We start from the raw sequence: 23,334 nt of genomic DNA, 5'->3' as shown, positions 1-23,334 counted from the left end.
TTATGTTTCATGTTTTGTTATAATTTACGGAAGCGTATTGCTGCCACACCAGAAGAAGAAAAAAAATGGATCAGAATCACGTTATAACGTTATAATTTATATTGTATTAACATAAAACGTTTCATGTTATAATGTGATAAATTGGTCTCAGGCGGAGGTGGGCCCCGGTTAATCAGGTTGTGAACTGGCACTTGGCCTTTTGCAGTGAACTGGCATCACCATGGCCCAAAGGCCTTTAAGGCTGAGTTTTGTTTTGCCCTCTGCCTCTGAGTCCCAGCAAGTGTTACACAAACAATGCATCTTGGTTAGAAACACAAACTAATGTATTTGCTTACAATAAATCTCCACAGGGTACTTACAACTTTCAGATGATTATTTACAAAAAGAATGAAATGAAATGTACTTTTACCTCCACATTAATTTACCAAAATAGTGTTTATAATGAGTAATGGTTAAACATGGGTTAAAATTCTTTCCACTTGATGTATAAGAATATGTTGTAGTGAATGTGGACTTTGTGCTTTCAAGTTTTATATACAAGGTCACCTACATGATTACAGTTCCCCAAATTAAGTCTAGATTTCCCCTTAAATTCAAGACATCATAGACTTTATGGTTACAGTTTCATTAGAGGGAAATATGGCAGATACCTTCTACATAATTTACACACATGTGGAATCTCCACTATAATTAAAATAAAGATAGATCCATTACTTGGTGCAGAGGGGTTAAAGAGATTAATATCCAATTTTCTATAAGGAGCGTTACATTTTCATTTCTTCACAAACTCTCTGGAAGCTTTCACATTAATACATGTATAAATCCAAATCAAATATTCTGTCTGTCTTCATGTTTTGCAGGGCCTGCTTTTGGCCGTCGTCACTCACAGCTAATGGATGTCTTTACCCAGTATGCCTATAATGACAGTTTCTATGGCAATGGAACATGGGGCTTCAACGAAACAGACCACGAGCAGAAGCACCCTTACAACTACTATGCCATGCTGCTTACGCTGCTCATCTTCGTTATCGTCTTTGGCAACGTGCTGGTGTGCATGGCTGTGTCAAGAGAGAAGGCTCTGCAGACCACCACTAACTACCTGATCGTCAGCCTGGCTGTAGCTGACCTACTGGTGGCCACACTGGTTATGCCCTGGGTCGTCTACTTGGAGGTAGGAGAGCAGAGATGCACACACGAAACACACACACACACACACACACATACATATTCTTCATACATCCTCGATAAGACATACATAAACTGACATGCCCTATACAACAAACATGCCCTCCCTATCTCTTCCTTAACCTCTTTTTCGCTGTGTGTTTATCTGGTGTCATGGGACCAGGGTCAGAAAACAAAAGTGGAGATAAATTAGAAAAAGGGATTTGCAGATTTGCAGTGTAATAGCTATAAGAGGGTTTGTACCGTTAATAAAACATTAGAGGGTGAGCTCTGAAAGCAATTAGCGCCTCACTTTTGGAAAGAATATAATCAACTTAAAAGACAGACTTCAGTTAGGCATTATGAGGTTTAATATTAGAAAGCATTTAAAATATATGACAGGTATTTATATGTAATCTGACACCAGTAAAATAATGGTGAATGAAGGGTTTGTGCCAAGCAAGCTGGCTATATCAGCAGGTCAGAAGCTTGAGGTGAAACTGAGGTGAACGTTAATGTGTTCACATCAGCATTGCAAATATCAGTCCTGCATTGGTTAATGTAGCAGCACTATGTGACAAAGTCAAAATGTCAGACCGGTCCGTTCAGTCAGAAGTCAGATGTTTATGAATAATTCTTCTTAATTCTAAAAAAAACACATTTTGAACTCTCTGCTGTTTTTTTTTTTTAATTTTCTAAAGAAGCATTTATGGCACATCAACGCCTGCTATCCAGCGCAGCCTAAACAGAACAGAGACTGGGGTCTACATAAAATCAGCTCCAGTCTAAAAATCAATAGTAAGCAGGATGTGGGCTATCTTTCAGAAAAATATCTCTATCTTTCTGCCTATGCTCATCTCTTCTGTCTATCTACGTGGTCCTGGGGTTATTCCTGACCATCAGGCTTTAGGTCACGCTGTCTGATGTTGAGAAAGGCAATCTAAGACTACAGGGACTCTAATCCTCCTGCGTCTCTCAGTGAGCCATGATGATTATCACTCTGATCAGATTACAGTGTATAAATCCATGGGATGTCATGGTCGCTCCCTGTCACTCTGCATGTTTGTTTGTACATACAACACAATGGTGATCGGAAATATGTCACTTGGCCTCTTATTGGAATATTAATACTTTTGTTTTTACTATTCAAATGCTGTTAAACAAAAAAACCTTTTTTGTTGCCATTGGCACCAATTATGAGACTAAAGTTTGTTTGTCCATAAGGGATACAACCTGCATGCTGTGTTTGTTTTTATCAGGATTATTTACCTCTGTCTCTGTTGATGTGGGCAGCCGGGTAAAACACAGAGGGAGCCCAGATCAAACCTTTTTGAGAAAAGAAGGAGTTGAATTTTAACCAGCTCTCAGCTATCAAAGCTCTAAATTTCAAGCGTACAACATTCTCAGTTAAATATTAATTATAGACTATATCATAGCAGAAAAGTGATTCTCTGATTATGTAAAGTGGTTTGAAATGCACAGGTGTGTGTTGCTAATTGTGATGAGTAGTGGAAACAAACTGAAACCTGCAGTAGATAAAAGTCGCAATACTGTATGTGTTTTGGGAGCAACACTATCACTTTGCTATCAGATCATTAAGCAAAATGAACTGTTTTACACTTCTAACAGTGTTTTTTTAGAGATATGCGCATATTATTATTGCTTTATACAATCTGTGAATGATTAAGGAAAAGACAGTATAATTAATGTATATTTATGAATAGGCAGCATTTATATACTATCACCATGTGAACTGGCAAGCAAGCAATTTGTACACAGAATTCATTTGGAGTTGTTTCTGTCCACCTGTTTAATGTAAGTCCAATATTCACTCTCTTTTTTTAGCTCTGTCTTTGTTCTCCACCAACTCCTGAGGGAAATTTCTGTGTCAGAATGCTCCACCACATTCACCAGCTAGCTGCCAATTCTGTCTTTTTTCCATTTGTTGCTGGGCAGGTAGCATAGAGAGAGCTATTCACAACATATTCACAAGAAAACAGCTGCCTGCTGCTACTGAAAACGACACTGATGAGAGCAATGACAGTGAACCAAAACATTCAAGCTGTGGTCCAAAAAAACTAAAACATTGAATTTAAAAGATTCTGAAATGCTCATCAAGCTGAAGGGAACAACACAGTCTGGTGATAATGATCTGTGGGTTTAGGTAGGAATTCATATGTAAGTGGTCATGTGGTGGTGTGGTTTCCAGGGATACTGGGCTGTTTTTGGAGACATATTTGACAGTCTTGTTTCCTGTAACCTCATGTGGATGGTAACGTGTAAACATCAGTTTTATAGCTGTTGTCTTGATTCTGCTAGAATCTAATGTGGCTTCTTTCGCGGTCTTCAGAAGGGTCACCAGTGTCACACAGTCCTTTCTGACAAGAGGAGGACAGACAAAAATAGCTATGGTAGTTAAAAAGGCAAATATGTTCACTGAAAATGTGTCCTCTACAATACACAATAGTCGTAGTCATTAAACTTTAAGCAATTTGGCAGATCATTTGAAAAGAAACTCTGAAACAGGATACTTGTGTGGTCTGCTGGTTCATTTAGGATCGATGGTGGTGGATCTGCAGTATAGGATTGTTGCTATTTTGCTCACTAACTTATTTGCTGGATATATTTCGACACATTTAGATCACACATTCTTTCACAAAATTATTTATGTGAGCCACATGAATTTCAATGTAGATCAGAGACCGCAATGATAAATATTTCATTTAGCTTAAGAATTGTTTACGGTTTCACAATGTTTTCTTGAACACGTGCATGAGGATGGAGGGTGATACACACCAACAAAAACACTCCCTTTTAGGCAGTTTCTTACTCCAACTTATTTATATTCTTATCTGCCTAACCATCTTTTTATCCCTAGACTAATAACAATTTGATGAAGTTCTCCACATATTAATATGCTGAGAAATAGGCCCTAGTTGTTTGTCAGAGTAAAAATGGATTACCCAGCATGTGTTTGGAGTGGGATCCTCATCTGATTTTGGCCCATCTTTGTAATCATCTTAGGCTGTCATGCCTCCCGCTAATGTGAAGTGGGATACACTGATTCAGTATTAGTTAGACTTAAATACTATAAATCCTTGTAAATAAGAAATTAAAAATGGGTATGTTGATTTTTCTGATTGCTTGAGTCTGATTAAGGTTAAAAGTCAAATACAGATAATCACATCGAAAAGCCAGTTTATGATAATTTCTATATTTACATTTGAGTTGGGAAAGTGAACATTAGGAATTCACAACAGCTGAGTTTTGGTTTAGAGGCTTTTAAAAATGATAGTAATAATGACAACAGTTAATACTTTCTGTTCAGAGTTTGGTAACAATATTGTGACATAACAGCCTCCATCCTAATTCGTTATCTATCTGCAGACTTGTTTTACTATATTTTAGTGGGTTTCTCGTGTTAAAAATATATTAGCATGAACTACAGTGAGAGCTTAGTCACAGAGTGTGGGCAAGGCATTTAACTTGCCCTTTATTATTAAATGCTAAATTAGCATTAATTACCACAATTTTCACTTTCTGCCAGGTGTGACTGATGTAGAGCATGTATGGGGGGCACATTATGCTTGACTTCAGATTTAGTGTTTGTTTAAAATCAAGGTGAACAAAAAAAGCACTGATGTCTTTAAGAGGGTTAGGGTTAATAATAATGAGAACAACAAGAAGGAGAAGAACGACAACAACAATAAAATATGAGATAGTGAAATTTTAATGAAATTAAAGGATCTAGCTTCAGTGTAGCTTGTAGTTCAGTCTGTTGAAAATGTGCAGAGTGCATGAAACTTGGATACGCTTATAGCTATTAAGGTTAAGTAATTAATTAATTGTGTTCTCCTGCTAAATGAGAGAGGAGATGAAGCTTTAATGGTAGAGCTTTGTAGATTGTCATGATGTAATTATAGTATTCCCTCTTGTCAATAAGCAAATCCGATCAAACTTTGACACAAAAAGCACTCATGAGCATAGAATTATTTACTGTGAGTCTTGCACGTAATATGTGCAAGGAATGAATCTGATGTTCTTTGAGCAGCTGTTTGTCTTTGTAGTACTTTTCAGGTTGTCCTTTTGTGTTTGTACTTTATAATTTGTTCTGTGCAAGACCTACAATAATTAAATGTATTCTTTATTATGGAATTATGAATAAAGACAGCCAGTTCCCCAGCCTTCATTACTGCATTCTCAATTTCCCAACACCTTTACAAATTAAATCAGAATGCTGATACATCCTGAATTTTGATACAGTACGCGCATATGCACAGTCTGAAGCAATAAATTAAGACAGAGGAGTGGAGGACAAATAGGACAAAACTGAGAAAATGTGTATGTCCCACAGTCAACATTTCATAACAGTTATTCTGTTTTAGCATAGCTTTGTTTTGATTTCATTGCGTAAGACATGGTGCTGTAAAAGTTTCACATCCAGTAAATGTGTGTCTTCACACTGATGTGATTAGACGTGTGTTGCAACCATGAGGGCTTGTAATGGCTTTTAGCTCTTGTGAGCAGGGCCGCAGGAAGTAGGTGTGTGGAGGGTGATGTAGCAGCCCCTGGCATATGGTAGAGGACCTGCACCTTCACAACAAGGCTATAACTGGCTCAGTTTCAAAGCTAGAGTAGAAATTTTGGTATGATATGAAACTAAATGAATCAGGAAATGTCTTGCTGGCTTTCCTGGAAGGGGGCTAAATAATGCCCCAAAATTGGGCTAAATACTGGCAAGGGAAAAATTGCCATGGCCATTTTCACCTCTCTCAAGAATCTGAATGAAAATGGTTTCTATGGGTACACATGAGTCTCCCTTTACAGACATGCCTGCTTTATGCTAATTTCATGCAGTTTTATGCATGCAGTATAAATGTGTTATTTTCACCTATTCTAAAAATGGTGTATTTGAATAATTCTGCATACTGGAATCCCTAAACAGTCTTGGAATTGTATAAATTTCATATGCCTGGAAAGCTGAGACTTTTGTAGATTCAATGAGACAAATTGCATTCATGTGTAATGATGTTAGTGTCCATAGCAACCATTCTATTGTAGTGAGTTTAAAACTTGAACTCACTGTGTAAAATAACCTATTGTGACCTCTAGGATAATGACAGCCTCATGAAACGTTACAGCTTCAAACTAGGGAACTACTGTATGCATGGCTTTCCTAAATTGGTTTCTGAGCAATATCTGGAACAGAAGTGCTCACCACCCAATCGCCAAAAAAATGCTATTCTTCCAGAAGTCTCCAAATGTATATTTTTTATTTTAATACCAAATCACAACAGTACAGTGGCCGAGACCCGCCATAGCTGCAAATAAAAGTAACGCTGCAAACAAAAAGAAACGCTGCTGCAAATAAAAAGAAACGCTGCTGCATATAAATGAAACGCTGCAAATAAAAACAAACGCCGCTGCAAATAAAAGAAACACTGCAGCATATAATAAAAAAAAACGATGCAAATAAAAAAAGCCACAACGGAAGTGGATTACCGGGGACTGTTTTTGCCGAAACACCGGACATAAACGGAGCACCTCAAGACTTATAATTGAAAACATTAATATCTACAATAACAAAATAATTGTGATATTAAAGGAATCTTACCATCTAAATGTGGTTACCCTATTTTGGGTGTGTCACACCCGCACACACACACACACACACACTTGTATGTGCACCAACACAACAGACAACTAGTTTACTAGTGTACAAGGTTGGATGTAGTAGTTGTTGGAAACTCCTGTACTTGCACAGCATTCACACTGACTGATAAATTCAACACAAGACTCTCAGCACATGCAGTGTATGTATGTATTATCAAAACAGTCTACACTCAGATATGCAGAAACACTTCAAAGAATAGCAAACAACCTGTTTTTAGAATCTCCACAATATCAAACATCCCAACAACAAATGTTTTCCGAGTCATAAAAAAACAATGCACATTAACAACACTTGGGAGGCAAGAATACACACACACATTAGAGTAGCTCCCTTATGCAATGACCTTTCTCCTGGCCTTTCTCCTAGCAAACTTCTCCACAACATCGCTAAAGTCCAGGTCTTTGACAAGTTCAGACTCTATTGCCAGTAATGATAAGGACTTCAGGCGTTTTTGATTCATGGTTGTTCTCAGCTCATTTTTGATTCTCCCCAAATGAGAAAATGAGCGCTCCCCCTCACAGTTTGTCACCGGCAACGTGAGGAACATCCTCAAAGCCACATAAACATTAGGGATGACTAACTGCAAACCAAACATCAATATGGTTTTCAGCATGTTTGAGGGTGACTTGTCTGTTTCAGCCAACATGGGGATGAGGATCGGAACTGCAGACACTTAAAACACGCTGTTCCGCCTACGGGACGGGACGGGTCGGAGGTTGGGAGGTAGCCACAAGTCCTTCTGAATGTTTTAAACACCAACCCTTAAACATATATATTCATGCTGTACATTGTTAGAAAGCATAGGTTGCCCTGATTCATTCAAGACCACTCACGAATTATATTGGTTGCTCACAGCCGTAATAGTATTAGCGATTGGCTCGGCTAGCCACTCAGCTAAAGTAAAAACAGCTATAATCTCTACATACCTTCAAAGTCTTCCCTTTATCCACAACGATCATCTTATGACTCAGGATTTTCTGTACAGCTCGCCAAGTATCCATTCTTGTGAAATATGAAATCCGTTTCCATAACATGGAAATACTTTCCTCAATATGTCCATGTATTTAGTCCAACACGTAACGTAATAACACAAATAACAAACCATATACGGTCCCTTTTACGTCTTTTCCTGACCTACACGTACAAGCAACAACAACAACGACAGTAATAAGCTGCCGGAACTATGTAGTCGTCAGTTGTTTCCACTCTCGTTAGTGGTCTCTCCGTGTTAGCCGAAGCTAACAATACACCGGCATTCTCCAGTTCAACTTCAAACCTGGGGCTACATCGCCTGACCAAATAACACATTAAAAAGTACATGTAGCGACATTAAACACTACCATTTTCACTTACTTTCTAGTTCGTTTTCCAATTCGTAGTCCTGTTGTTGTTGTTTCTTCTTCCGGTGTTTCGGCAAAAACAGTCCCCGGTAATCCACATCCGGTGTGGCTTTTTTTATTTGCATCGTTTTTTTTTTTTATTATATGCTGCGGTGTTTTTTTTGTTTGCTGCGGTGTTTCTTTTATTTGCAGCGGCGTTTGTTTTTATTTGCAGCGTTTTTTTTTTTGTTTGCTGCGGTGTGTCTTTTTATTTGCAGCGTTTTTTTTGTTTGCTGCGGTGTGTCTTTTTATTTGCAGCGTTTTTTTTGTTTGCTGCGGTGTGTCTTTTTATTTGCAGCGTTTCTTTTATATGCAGCAGCGTTTCTTTTTATATGCAGCAGCGTTTCTTTTTATTTGCAGCAGCGTTTCTTTTTGTTTGCAGCGTTACTTTTATTTGCAGCTATGGCGGGTCTCGGCCACCGTAGTACGGTCATTTTTCTATGGTATTCCTCAAGGTCTTTATGTGGTTTTGAGTTGGGAGTTTTGACCATGTTTTAATCAATCCTCAAATGGTCAAAAATAGTTAGATTTTGCACTAAATCTAGCATAAGAATGGCCATCATATACTTCCCTCATAACGTTTAAAGTCTTCCAAACTCCAAAAATTTCAATAGGCACCTAATCCAAACAAAACGCTTATTACAGACAAATGTCAGTGCTGAGCTGCTTTTAAAATTAAATTTCAGGTTCCCAGCTTTCAGAATATGATTACCTGCCCCCTTCCTCAAAAAGACAAAAATAGGTTTATGATGGGTCTCTGAGGGTGACATAAATAAATAATGTTTAATTAAATTTTTGATGGTTATGTTCATATGCTAATGATGTTTTGATTCCAGTAAGTGGTTAGTTGTGGATCTTGCGTTCCAAATTTTCTTTGTTTCATGATTCTTTTCATAGACAAGTATTGTATGTTTATCAAAGTATACCATTTTTTAAGGTCCATAATCATGGGAGAAAACACTTTACAGCATCTATAATTTATAAAGTTCATCTTCATTCCCCACAACTTACGCATAATGCATCGTCCCCACAGCATCCCCACTTAAAACATGTTCCCCAGGCTATGCTTGTGAGCCTGATAAATTTGTTATGGGCTGCAGCAATGATGAGGATATAAAAAGTATGGCGTGGGGCACAACAGAGCTGATGATGGTAGCAACCTGTAGATTGAAAAAGAGAGATCGAGAAGAGAAAATGAATGCAGAGGATAGTGTAGAAACACAGAGAAGACAAATGTCAGGAGCAAAAGGTTGGAAAAATGCAAAAGAGGAAAAAAGAGAGGTTGCGACAGGGAGAAGGGCACTCATTAGACTGTCGGATCATTCTGCACCTTTAGTGTTGTAGACACCAGCAATAACATATGTCTCTTTAAACTGTCTCTTAATTTCATAAAGACACGGCCTAGGGACAAAGATTAATCAGCCACAGAGAGATAGAAGCCCCCCCACCCCCACCCCTGCCAAACACACACATCTTTGTTACCCTTTTCAGAGCTGTGGGAGGAAGCAGGCAAGCTGTAGTGTCGGACGAGGTGGGTGGCATCGGTGCCGTCAGGCCTGTCAGAGCATTACTGATGATGTTAGTTTCATTATAGGGTTCAACCATGTAACAGAAAGCAGCAAAGGTATGAATACAAATCTGTTTCTATCATGTCTTTGATTGAAAGGCACTTGGAGTTCAGGATCTGGGTGCATGTTATAGGATAATTATCTCACTAACGTTGAGGGTAGACTTGCAATGATATATAATGTTTATTTCCTTCCATTGTCAGTGAGAAGATGCAATCTAGCTATGTAGATAGTCTGCCACTTTACCCCATGTCAGGTGTAACATTCTTTTCATCATTTTTTTTATTTTAACCCCCTTACCCCCAGTGTGGAAACAGTATTAAAAAATATACATGTAGGCTTGACTGTCATGACTGTCAGGATTGCTTTTTGTTGCGGAGGAAAACACATCATTTCTGTCGAAGAAAGGCTTTGTTCTGTTGACTGTTACTGTGAACTGCCATTTGTTCATGTTTTCTCTTCTAGGTAGTCGGAGAATGGCGGTTTAGCAAGATACACTGTGACATATTTGTCACTTTGGATGTGATGATGTGTACAGCCAGCATCCTCAATCTCTGTGCCATCAGCATTGATCGGTGAGTTCACCACTATACAGATTGTTTAGTCCTGCCTGTCATGTTTCCCGCATGGATTTCCAAAGGAAATCTTTACCTTCTGAATAACAAAAGAGAAAGGGTAGCTTTAAGTGCATGACCATCAAAGCCCACAAGTCTATTTACAGACTAAATGCCTTTTCCAGACATGGATTTCACACCATCCATAAGACCTCATATCATGTTTATTTGTATGGAGGTGTAATACCAGTCATAGTTACTCCCTCCAGATGTTCTAGGGTTATACATGTGAATATCTCAAAATGACAAATTACAGCAATTTAGTTTGCATAATTCAATGAACAACTGTAAAACAGCTGCATAGGAGAATGGAATTTAGTGGCAAAGTTGTGGAATCCTGTACAATGTCAGCACACATTTTATTAAAGAAGCACATATGTTTTCAGTCGCATTTATCAGGCATAAAAGAAACACAAAATACTTCCAAAAATCTGTATTGTAATGTTATGTCCTTAAGTTAAGCTTTTCATAATTAAGGGGCATGACCAACCAGTGATAGGTGGGTGCCGTCATAAGCTCGCTAACACAGCGACAACATTGGCTAAGATTCACAGAGTATACGCGTAGCCATCATTATTTAAATGTTTTTTCAGTTCATGACCATTAATTGTAACATATTGATCACCTAAAAATTCTTGTTGAACATTTGGTTTTATTAAAAGATCCTCTAAAGCCTTGGCTCTGTTTTTCACTAGCAAAAATTAGCATTAGCATTACGATTAACCATAGACTGTAAATGTACCATGCAAATGAAGCTAGCAGCTAGTATTAGGGTCAACTCCACCCTGTTGTGCAAATATGATCACTTCTGACTGCAAAAATCTAAAATGGTGACAGTCAATTTAAGGCTTCACAACGGGAGTCCACAGATCAATGGGTGACATCACAGTGGCTGCGTCCATTATTTTTTTACAGTCTACACTCTGACGAAGCCCATCAGTGATACTGTCAGATGTGCAAAAGACTTGAAACTCGGAATCAGAAGGGCAGTCAAACATCGCTTTTCAGCCTGGTGTCAAGTTACTCTCTAATAATGGCCCCTGGGAATATACTTGTCGGTGCACAGCAGTTCCATTCATCCCCAATTCAGTAATTTGACATAAGACAATATGTTTCATCTAAATAAATACGGAAATAAACAAAGTGCTATTTAAAACACCAGTCCATGAAAGCACCCAATGTTTTGTTACAAGACATTTTCCATCCAAATTCATTCATTATAATTCATCGATGCCTTGCCCGAAAATACATACACAGCACTTGTTAGTTGTGTAACTGGCATGATGACTCAGTGATTAATAATGGTGCCTCTATTAAAGTACAAAGAGTTGAAGGAAGCAGAGTTGAATTAGAAAGCTGCTCATCTAAAGAACATGTAAAGCTTGAGCTTTCAATAAAACACAGCAGGAAGTAATCATGTATTCCAGACAACCAGTATATGTCTTAGGTGCGTGAGAAAACTCTGCGTTCTGTATGTAGCGCTTAAATTATCAAAATCATCATTTTCATATTCTCATTTTATCGAATCCTGTCATGTTTAATTTTACATGATTTTCTGCTTGGCTGCAATTCAATCTTAAATCCTTCTACGAAACTAATATTCACCATCTTCTTACACACAAACACACACACAATTTCAACTTGCATTGAAGTGATTGAATTAGAACAGAAATGTCTCTTGTATGTGTAGAAAATCGTATTAGTCTGAATAATCTCATGGTAGATCATTGTTTCATTGTGTACATCTGAAATGAATGCTACATGCATGCCAGAGAGGAATAGCATCAACATTTACATTTAGACATTATTCATATGACGTGTGCATGCTCGCTGTGTACTTCTGAATACTAATCACTGAAGGGATGTGTGTGTGACATTATCAAGATTCACCTCCCCTGGCTTTGAGTACGTTCCTGTGTCTACCAAAATGATGCTCATTTATGGAAGTTCACACAAATTTGTTTCCTTTTATCAATTCAACAGCTCCAGGCAGCATTGTAATTTATACATCAAAGGGTTGGTTTTTTTTTCCTGCTAACTTTGTTCTTATTCATAAACGTGTGATGAATTGGGAGGTGATCACATTTCGAGCTCTGGTTCTGTGACTCTATATGCCCTTGCAGTCAAGGTGCTCATATGCTCATACAAATCTGACTGTTAGAGACTATTAAGCAAGTTAGTTTATTTTAGTTAGTTAGTTAGTTAGTTAGTCCATTGTTAAAGTGATGAATACATTATTAGCATTTTGGAGTGCCTTCCAACATTGACCAATTAACTCACATCCCCTTTTTAAAGCAGAACTAATTAGAACTAAATTAGAAATTAGAATTAAAACTTCTTTTGTGTAGGAGGTGATATGAATATACGTATGCCAAATATGATGTTACATCTCTCTAATAATGTTGCCAAAAGACTGTTTTTAAGTTAAATTGGAAAGACATTATGCTTTAAGTGAGTCATGGACTATGGTGGCTAAACAGTTAGGCTCCAACTCGTGGTAAAATAAAATATATTTCTGTGAAGTTTATGTGCTGCCTATCATTTTTCTATTGACAGAATTGAATCAAAAAGTGATTCAGTTTGTTACTTGAATGTGTTTGCACACACAGACAATTATGACACACCAAATAATGAGAAAGCAGCAAAAGATTGTTCAAGATGTTTATGTGAATTGACAGCTCTCTATAATAACCCAGTTCATTTGACAAAAATGAGCCTTCATCTTATTTCAGAGAGTGTTTGGAGTTTTGCTTTAAGAAAGTCCTGAAGCCAATGTTGGTGTGTCAACATTTGATTATATAATATAGATATAATACGCATTTTGTATCATTCATGCTGCCATGCTACTCAAATGTACTCAAATATACCCATCTGGAAGAGAGGCAAGAATTTGTAAGTGACACCAATAAATTGTAGGCAGCACAGATTCTACTTTTAATCATGTTGAGCTTATATTTTTATGTGCAGAAAGTGGAAGACATACTATAAATCTCAACATAAGGATCTATGTGACTCTAGACAGGGCTGTGTGTGAACCTCTATGAAAATAGTATAGACCACCTCCATCTTATGTTAAGTCATACTCTTTTGGGGATGAATGCAGGCTCGGTTAAAATTTAAAATGCATATTCAAATTCATTGTGACTTGACCTGCATTAACATACCCTTAACTGCTCCATCTTGGTGTTTGACTGGTCTGTTTCCAGATCCAAAGCTGTGATACAGGTTCAGATGGACAAAATATGTAACTGGTAATGCTTTGGAAATTGTCACTTTTTCACACTTGAGCCAAAAGGAAAAGTTTTGATTTCCATGGCTTATTAAGACTTGATGCACAATCCATGCAAACATACAGTTCATGGAATAATAAAATGTCCTTAGATTTAGCCTGACGTCTCCAATGCATCTTTATAAACAAAGCCATTCAAAATAGTCTCTTGAAAGCCTTACCCATTTGACTTTATGTCTAAACGCTTTCAAACCAAATTACACAGAAATCGATGCATGAGGCACTGCACAAACCTGTGCATTTCCTGGTGATTAGAGCAGGCTCACTAATAAGGCCAACCAATGTACCAAGGTTAACTGATAAGGTCTTTCCAGCAAGACGCTTGGGGAAAAACACAGCTTACCTCACTGTGCATCCTCTTCATATAAACTGCAGCACACAGCTATTTCAAAAGGTCTACTCACCATCACAAAGGATCTGATGAAAGATGACAAGCAACATTTCTTGGTTTCACCACTTGTACATAGGCTTCATGCTTTTGGTCCTTCTTTAAGCTACATCTTCCACTGATGAAGGAAGGAAAATCAAAGAACAAATAGGGGATAATATGTTCCTTAAGCTCATCAAATCATATTCAAATCAAACAAATGAATAACATAATACAGTTTAGATGGAGTTGTCATATTTCCCCTGTTGTCTTGCAGAAAAGTTTCATGTTTTTATACATTCCAACTAAAGCAGCTATTTTCTTTCTTCGCCCTTTCAGTTATACAGCGGTTGCAATGCCAATGCTGTACAACACTCGCTACAGTTCCAGGAGACGGGTCACAGTAATGATCTCCGTGGTGTGGGTACTTTCATTCGCCATATCATGTCCCCTGTTGTTTGGCCTGAATAACACAGGTAAGAAAGAGTAAAATACACAACTGCTGCAGTCTTCGAATCAAAAATGTTTTTTTAGTAGTGTTTGACTAAAATGGTAGAGCAATTGTTGTGCCGAACAGTTTTATTCATGTTTGTCCATATTTATATTAATGTTTCTCTAAAGTATGAACTCAATGTCATTAGCCAAATTGTATAGGCTCACCTAGTGAATCATTATACTCATACTGACATGTAGCTACCTTTAGCTATTCTGAGCCCTTCAGGTTGCTTTTTCCGCAGATCAGGGGCTTAACTGAAAATTAGAGTTAAAGTTGGTTCCGATTAAGGCTTTTTAGGAGGTACCAACTTGTTGCTGACCAGCTCCCATGGCTCGCTTCCCGTCACTTTGAAGCTCCACTCGTCCCTCAGAGTGCCTTGATGTAATGTTGATTCAGCCGGGAGTCAGACATTTGGAGTTGTGAGCCCTGCAACCGTTTTTGAGCAGGCAGTGGCTGCAGATCTAGGCAACATGAGATGCAGGAAACATGAAAGGAGACACCACAGCAGCATTAACCACTGAAAATGTAATAGTAACTACAAAATACAAGCAATCTACATTTGGTTTTATTAAACTGTAGCAGCTCATATTTAAAACATTTCTATTTTTCACAGATTATCACAACCATAGATGTGTGTAGTAGTGACTGAATTAGTGATTTTTGATGTGATGTGTGAGCATACATGACTCATTCGCAAACGAGGGCATGGCAAGTATCTAACATCTGTATTGCGGTTAAGTGACAGGTTCCAGGATGCTTTGACATGTAGACAGGGGATCAGACCTCCAACCCTGTGATTAATGGACAGACCGCTTTACCTCCTGAGCCACAGGCACCCTGTAGTGTGAAGATAACAAGTATCTAACATGAACTGCACAATGAGTGTGACATCCACAATGTATTCATGACAACTCACTTGTCATCTGTGCGTGTTTGGCCACAATTGTTGCATAATCAGAGCCAGCCTTTATGTTTTCAAGTTAACTTGGTGCGTTTTGGTTTTGAATCCAAAAGCTGTCCAAGGACTGTCACCTCAGCGTGTGCTGGTATGAAGGGAGTTTAAACGACAGTGATGTAGCTCTGGGCAAATTTGGCTAACTTTAAAAGTAAATCAGTAAAATCTCAAATTAAGAAGCAACCAGTCCAGAGAGTCTGAAATGGGGGTGATATGATCTCTACATTTGTCACCAGCCAGAAGCCCTGTGGCAGCATTCTGGATAAGCTATAAGGCAGTTCTGAGTGAGGTAGGAATAAAAAGGGTTGCAGTTGTTTAAGTAATGGGAGGGGGAAAAAGAAAATTGTGTGAATGACCTCCAAGTGAGGCGAGGGGAGGAATGGTTACAGTTTTGAATGGATTTCAAGAGATTTAAATCAAAGAGCCACCTTCAGTTCTTAGCTGGGAGTTCAAGCTGTAGCACGTTTTATTGTAGAACATTTTCTAAGAGTCACAGTAACAAAAAAACTAAACAAAACATCTTTTTTGGCTGAAACATAGTATGCAGTATACAGCCTTTATTCGCCCTGTGCTTATCTCCACAGCTACTCGTGATGAGTCTCTCTGTGTGATCGCCAATCCAGCCTTTGTAGTGTACTCCTCCATCGTGTCCTTCTATGTTCCCTTCATCATCACGCTGCTGGTTTATGTGCAAATTTATGTGGTGCTGAGAAAGCGCAGAAAACGTGTCAACACAAAACCAAAGCAGCGTGTATGTCAGACTGCCGACCCCGATGTCGCCCCTTCACTGAAGGTGAGCTGCTTTATCAATATCGCTCCTGTTAAAGACACTTTTAAGGCCTGAATATGATACTGAATTGATTTATACCTATAATAGATATTTATCTTTCTGTACATGCTGAATATAGTTTTGCCCTTTGAGTTTACTAGTTGTCTTCATAAAACTGTGGTCAATAACTTTCTCGACCCAATTATACTGGATGGTTTTATGGGGAGGCATTGTATTACGTAACTACATACCGTGAAGGGGAAAACACAAAAAAGAAGAGGATTGATTTTTTCTGAAATTGAAAGGGCAAGGCTTAGTTTCACCTAAGGCATTTAATGCCCCCCCCCCCGACCCCACACACACACACACACACACAAATATATAAATTACTGAATAACTGATTCCATCCAAGAGACAAGTTTTAAACTTAATGTTACATTTATTGACACATTTCAGTGTTGAAAAGTCACCATGCAACACTAATTATGATGACCCTTAAATAACCTTTTGCTTTTCTGGTTATTGATTTTACTGACGTAGTAAAACTCAATGGGCTCTGCACAGGAAGGCATGTAATGCTTTTGATCCAGTGCACTACATTACTCATGTTCATGCATGGTTTTACCCTGCATCAACATGGATTTTGATGTGCATGTGTGTATGTGCGTGTGTGCATGTGTGCATTTGGAAGTGTGTTAAAGAAAAAAGACAGGTAAAGCATTCATAATTTACAGGGAATTCAGACTATACATTACTATACAATTTAATGATCTGTGAAGTCATTATAGGGCAGCATGTAGACAAATGACATGCATAATCATTATGCAGTAAAATAATCTAATTTATATAAAGTTTCACATAGGCTGTTATTTGTTGGATGAGATTGTTTCATCGCATTGAAATAATCTCTGCCAAAAGTGTATTAGGCATTAGTCATTTTAATGGAGATGACTTTCAGTTATAGTTGAAGCTGCAGATCAGATTCGTGCTAAACAGCCTTTCTATGCCAAAGCATAGCCTTATTTAACCTGGGAGGCAGTTGGACCTGTGCTTCGACAGCCTTTCTGTCAGTTGTGACTTGACATTGTACCCTCCCCTCGCCTGACACAGCTGTTTTCATTTCAGGATAAGTGCACTCATCCAGAGGATGTGAGGTTGTGCACCATGATTGTTAAATCTAATGGGAGTTTTCCTGTCAACAAGAAGAAAGTGGTGCGTGGTCTTTTTTTGCTCTTTTGTTTAAAGCAGAGGGTTTTCCCTCTTTTAAGTTTAATTGTTGGAAACACATTCATTTTGCCTGTAAAATATTTAGCAATGTGTCACCTTGAGTTCTTCCTCTATTTCTCAGACAAAATATAGCTTGAAAAGGCACCTTTCTGCCCCTGAGCACAGCAAACCTAAAAAAATAATCAAAGCTTAATAGTTAATCTATTTATCTACCCTTTTTTATCTGCTATCCAGGGGCGTAGGATTGGGTACTCACTACTGTGTAGTCCCTATCGATACACCCGCTGTCCATAGTGTTTAGACAATGATTATGGTACACAAAGGGTTAACAGTCAGTCTCTGCTATAAGTCCCACCACTAACCTAAATATTGCTCTCTGATTGGCTCTGCCAGTTTCCCGCGAACTACATGTGATTGGCCGTCCTCGCTGTCACTCCATCGCCTTGTAAAACTACCTGCAACCTGCTAGTCGGCCAGGACAGGAGAGACAGGAGACCACAGTGCATATACACTGCCTGGCCAAAAAAAAAAAGTCACCACCAAAACAAAAAGCTTTGATTACAGCACGTATTCGCTGTGGCATTGTTTCGATAAGCTTCTGCAATGTCACAAGATTTATTTCTGTGCGTTCATTTTTCACCAAGATCTTGTATTGATGATGGGAGAGTTGGACCACTGTGCAAAGCCTTCTCCAGCACATCCCAAAGATTCTCAATGGGGTGAAGGTCTGGACTCTGTGGTGGCCAATCCATGTGTGAAAATGATGTCTCATGCTCCCTTAACCACTCTTTCAAAATTTGAGCCTGATGAATCCTGACATTGTCATCTTGGAATATGCCCGTACATGCCCGTATTAAACATAGCCCGGTGTATTAAACATAGCCCGGAGTCTACCGTTGTTTTTCAAACAATGGTAGAACTCAAGGGATTGGGACTGAACAGCTGTGTAGCCTGAAGAAAACCACTAATCAGTGAGGCTAATCGGAAAAAAGGCTTCAATTTTCTAGGGAGCATAAAGATTGGACTCTGGAGCAATGTAAGAAGTTCATGTGGTCTGATGAGTTCAGGTTTACCCTGTTCCAGAGTGATGGGTGCATCAGGGTAAGAGGAGAGGCAGATGAAGTGATGCACCCATCATGCCTAGTGCCTACTGTACAAGCCTGTGGGGGCAGTGCTGTGATCTGGGGTTGCTGCAGTTGGTCAGGTCTAGGTTCAGCAACAGTATGTGCCCAAAGAATGAGATCAGCTGACTACCTGAATATACTGAATGACCAGGTTATTACATCAATGGATTTTTTCTTCCCTGATGGCACAGGCATATTCCAAGTTGACAATGCCAGGATTCATCTGGCTCAAATTGTGAAAGAGTGGTTAAGGGAGCATGGGACATCATTTTCACACATGGCTTGTCCACCACAGAGTCCAGAGAATCTTTGGGATGTGCCAGAGAAGGCTTTGCGGAGTGGTTCGACTCTACCATCATCAATACAAGAAATTAATGCAACACTGGACGGAAATAAATCTTGTGACATTGCAGAAGCTTATTGAAACAATGCCACAGTGAATGCATGCCCTAATCAAAGCTAAAGGTGATCCAACAAAATATTAGTGTGTGTGAGCTCTTTTTTTGGTGGCAACTTTTTTTTGGCCAGGCAGTGTATCTGCAACTGCAAGTGTATTTTTACTCACTATTTTCATGTTTTATTTTTGTGGAAGGGAGCAACAACATTGTGGGAAAAATGCAATAAAACATCAGTTTCCAGATGCTCATGTGATTCTATATATCCATATTTTGGATTTGGATTACATGTAATAATTGTGTGAACATTTTGTCCTCAGACAATAACAGTATCCCTGTTGTATCCCTAATATATCTGGTCATATGTCATGCAACATATTTTTGTCAGGTGACAGACAGCAGAGAGGCTGGAGGAGATGGAGAAGGAGGAGCTGGAGGAGATAGTGGAGGAGAATCTGGAGGAGATGGAGAAGGAGAATCTGGAGGAGATGAAGGAGGAGAGGCAGGAGAAAATAGAGAAGGAGAAGTTGGAGGAGATAGAGTAGGAGAAGCTGGAGGAAATGAAGGAGAAGAGGCTGGAGGAGATAGAGAAGGGAAAGCTGGAGGAGATAGAGTAGGAGAAGCTGGAGGAGATGAAGGAGGAGAGGCTGGAGGAAGTAGAGAAGGAGAAGCTGGAGGAGATGAAGGAGGAGAGGCAGGAGGAGATGAAGGAGAGGCTGGAAATTCACAGGTGAGGTTAAATAATGATGAATATGTTAGTCATGAGATTCAGCATTATGTCAAATGTTAGCGTGATGTGCAAAAAACCATCAACTTTCAGGAGAGCTTCTTTTATGTCCCCACCAATGTCCAAATCAAACCTACTCCTTTGCTGCTACCTATTATTTTATAATATTTAATAACCTGAATGAAAAATTATGATATGAATCCATGTTTTTTTCTGCTCCTCCTTACCTTGCTCAGATATTTATCAAAGATGTAGCCAATGAGGGGGAGGATCTGGAGCTGGATGAGCTCAACAACAGTGGCAGCAGCCAGAAACAGAAGCAGCAGCCGCACTGTGCTCTTGGAGACACCATGTCCACTAGCCACCAGCTATTGACGCCCAACATGGCCAACGCTAGCCCCACCTCTTCACCGCCCACCCCTCCTGAAGAGAGCCAAAAAGCAGAAAAGAACGGAGACCCTACGAAGGAGGTCATGGGGGAGCCAGCTCCCGTTGTGGCAAAAGCCTTCCAGACGCAGGCCTTACCTAATGGCAAGACTCAGACCTCTGTGAAAACCCTGAGCAAGAGGAAGATCTCCCAGCAGAAAGAGAAGAAGGCCACTCAGATGTTAGCCATCGTCCTTGGTAAGTTTGTTACTGAAGTTTTTTTTAAAAATCCCCATTTGGTATAAATTATTTACAGTCAGTTACATTGAAGTTAAGATTAAAGTATGCTGTTTTATGTGAGTTCACACATAACAGTGGTGCTAACACTATAAAATGAATCATTGTCACAAGTAAATATGTTTTTGCTGTTTTTTCCCATTCAAAACAATGTGTAATCATCACATCAAACATCAATTCAGCAAGGCAAATATTTGTTTCTGTTATTATTTACAAGATGATCTTATAATGTGCAATTCAGAAACATGTTTTTTCTTTTACACAGGCTCCCAGAAATTTCAGGTCCTTGGCTGCCTTTGCATGGGTTTTTATTTACATCTAAAATATTTGGTAGGACCTAAAATAGAGTTTGTAAAGACATGCCAGACAAGACAGGCAGTGATGCAACTGGAAGAAATCGTTCTGATACTTCAATTTTAGTGTCCAGCTTTTGGGTGTTCAATATGGGGATATCAACTTACCATCCAGAACATTTTTGATCCGTTTGGCATTTTGGTCTATAGGTAAATTTGCATACTAGGGTTACTGTTGTTCGATAAATCAGTGCCAAATTTTGGTACCTTGCAGAACTGAGAGTAAGCACAGCCCTGAAATAAGACAAACATTTACCAACCAGAGCATCTCATAACTGATCCATTTTACTAACCTGCATGGCAGCTAGCAGCTAGTTGACATAGCTAGCATTTTAGGAGAGCCTAAGCATAAAAATAGAGTGTAGCTGTGGTGTCTCTGGTTTAACAGAATCGTGCTGGGCAGGTGACAGATGCGTTTACAGTGTTTTTTTTCTGTGAAATAATTCACAACATGGATATAAAGTCACACCGGTGATGTACTGTTTATGCCTAGTATGCTAATCTGTCTATCTGTAATAACAGCACAGGTGTGTACTGGATGCTTGAGACAACATACTGTATTGCCAGTCAATGTGGGAGAGGGTGAGGGATTGAAAGAGCTAGTTTGGTACCTAAAGCCTGGGGTGCATTATGCCAAAAGATACTATGACTAACACATTAAAGACACTTAAAGGTGAAGACAGATGAGCTAAAAGTCAAGCTACCCATGGCAGACAGGCTAGCTCTGACCACCGACTGTTTAACAGCTCTCACAAAGGATTACATACAGCTACATTACGATTGTTCTTAAAAATTGGGTGTTGTTCAATTGAAAGCCTAATAAACTGAAAATGGCATCCTTAGTGTAATATAAGCACCTCCTTTATAATCACTTTCCTGAACCTATCTGTCTTTCTCTAATATTTTAATTTTTCCCATATCTCCTCAGGTGTATTCATCATATGCTGGCTGCCATTTTTCATTACACATATCTTGAACACCCACTGCACAAAATGCAAGGTCCCCGCTGAGATGTATAATGCATTCACATGGCTGGGCTACGTGAATAGTGCTGTAAATCCCATCATATACACCACCTTTAATGTTGAGTTCAGAAAGGCATTCATCAAGATCTTGCACTGCTAAACTGGGACATCACTTGTCTGATCAGACTGAGGGAGGAATGATGAATAAAAAGCATTTCTTCGGGCAAATACCTCATCCTGTTAAGGAAAACGCACCACAGGGGGAAACTGCGATCTGCTTTTTAAAGTTATGGAGCTGAGTGACTGAAAAACTGACAGTGTCTTATTGAAAGGCATGTTGGCTCTATGTGAATTGTTTGTGGAGTCATGTTCTCCAAATCACTGAATGTAAAACAAGAAATGTCTGTAACATTGACCTGTTTCATGGAGAAAAGTAAAAATGTAATATTGTTCTCTAAAATCATTGTGGTTGTCACATAAGGAGCCATCTGTGTATATCACACACATACAAGTTGCAAACTGCTAAACTGCTATCTATTGTGTGTGTATTTTTGTGTTTTGATGATGGAAATCTTCTGCAAATCTTATAGATATCAAGTCAGTGTGAAAACCGATGTGTGAGCTCTTATTCTTAAAACCTATCACTGATTGGAATGTGTGTTAATGGCAAGAGACAATTTATTAGATTTACACACTGTATAATGTGGCTACGCCAATATCCACATATTTGCAATTTTTATAAATTGAAAAATCATATATTATTATTATCATTATTATTATCATTATTATAATTTGCTGTATATAGTTTTTCTTAACACATTAATTGTAATTATATGCCTGCAATGGAAATGTGATGCATGCTACTCTGCTCCTCTACTCGACTTCTCATGAAATGTATGTTTAACAAAAAAATGACAAAAGATGTTTAATAAATGGAGTTATACGACACTGTAAAGGGCCACATGAATATCAGTGTTCACTGTGTGTATACATATACACCCATAAATGTGATTATTCAGCAGTCTCCCTTTTATTCCTGGGATTGGTTTGCAGTCCGAGTGATGTGTTTCACTGGAAGTTACTCTGCTGCACTGCTGCAGTGTGCAGTGTGCAGTTGCTCTGTGGAAACTTGATAATGACCTGTATGCGGACTTTGCAGCCTCCAGATATGTTCACGAGGAAGTGTGCAATCCTTGAATCATCTCCCTGGGGCCTTTTGCTGAGTAAGAATGAGGTGAACTAAAATGATAGTTATAGCAATACGTCTGTGTTTTTGTTTCAGACAACAAACCATGCATTATTTTAAGTTAAATTAACTGAAACATGTTATTATCAGTTACTGTGTGAACAAATACACAGTAAACATGGGAGTCACTTAAAGGATAGGTTCACAATTTTTCATACTGACCATTAAAATATCCTCTTTAAATGGGCTTACAATTTAAGTGATGGGGGTGAAACCACAGTCCTCATTATGAGCAAAAATGTGTTTGAAAGCTCATCTGAGGCTAATATGAGGGTTCAGTCGTCTGAGTTATAAATAGGATATCTTCCACAGTTACAGTCCTTTCAGTAAAAAAATCCTCTTTGTTTCTCAATGGACAG

The 23,334-nt window shown here is 38.7% G+C and overlaps 1 protein-coding gene across 1 annotated transcript; it reads left to right on the top strand.

Annotated features, from left to right (window-relative positions):
• Positions 1–892: 892 nt before the first annotated feature.
• On the top strand, positions 893–21,957 carry drd2a (dopamine receptor D2a). The gene is made up of 7 exons (XM_053321281.1): positions 893–1,171; positions 10,251–10,360; positions 14,395–14,531; positions 16,091–16,299; positions 17,401–17,494; positions 20,004–20,372; positions 21,693–21,957. Exons 1-7 carry the CDS (start codon positions 893–895, stop codon positions 21,887–21,889), a joined length of 1,395 nt encoding a protein of 464 aa, XP_053177256.1. The 3' UTR covers positions 21,890–21,957.
• Positions 21,958–23,334: the final 1,377 nt, after the last annotated feature.

The sequence above is a fragment of the Scomber japonicus genome, chromosome 6, assembly GCF_027409825.1.
Source record: "Scomber japonicus isolate fScoJap1 chromosome 6, fScoJap1.pri, whole genome shotgun sequence".
NCBI classification, from domain to species: Eukaryota; Metazoa; Chordata; class Actinopteri; order Scombriformes; family Scombridae; genus Scomber; species Scomber japonicus.
This window is presented reverse-complemented; position numbering and strand designations above follow the sequence as displayed.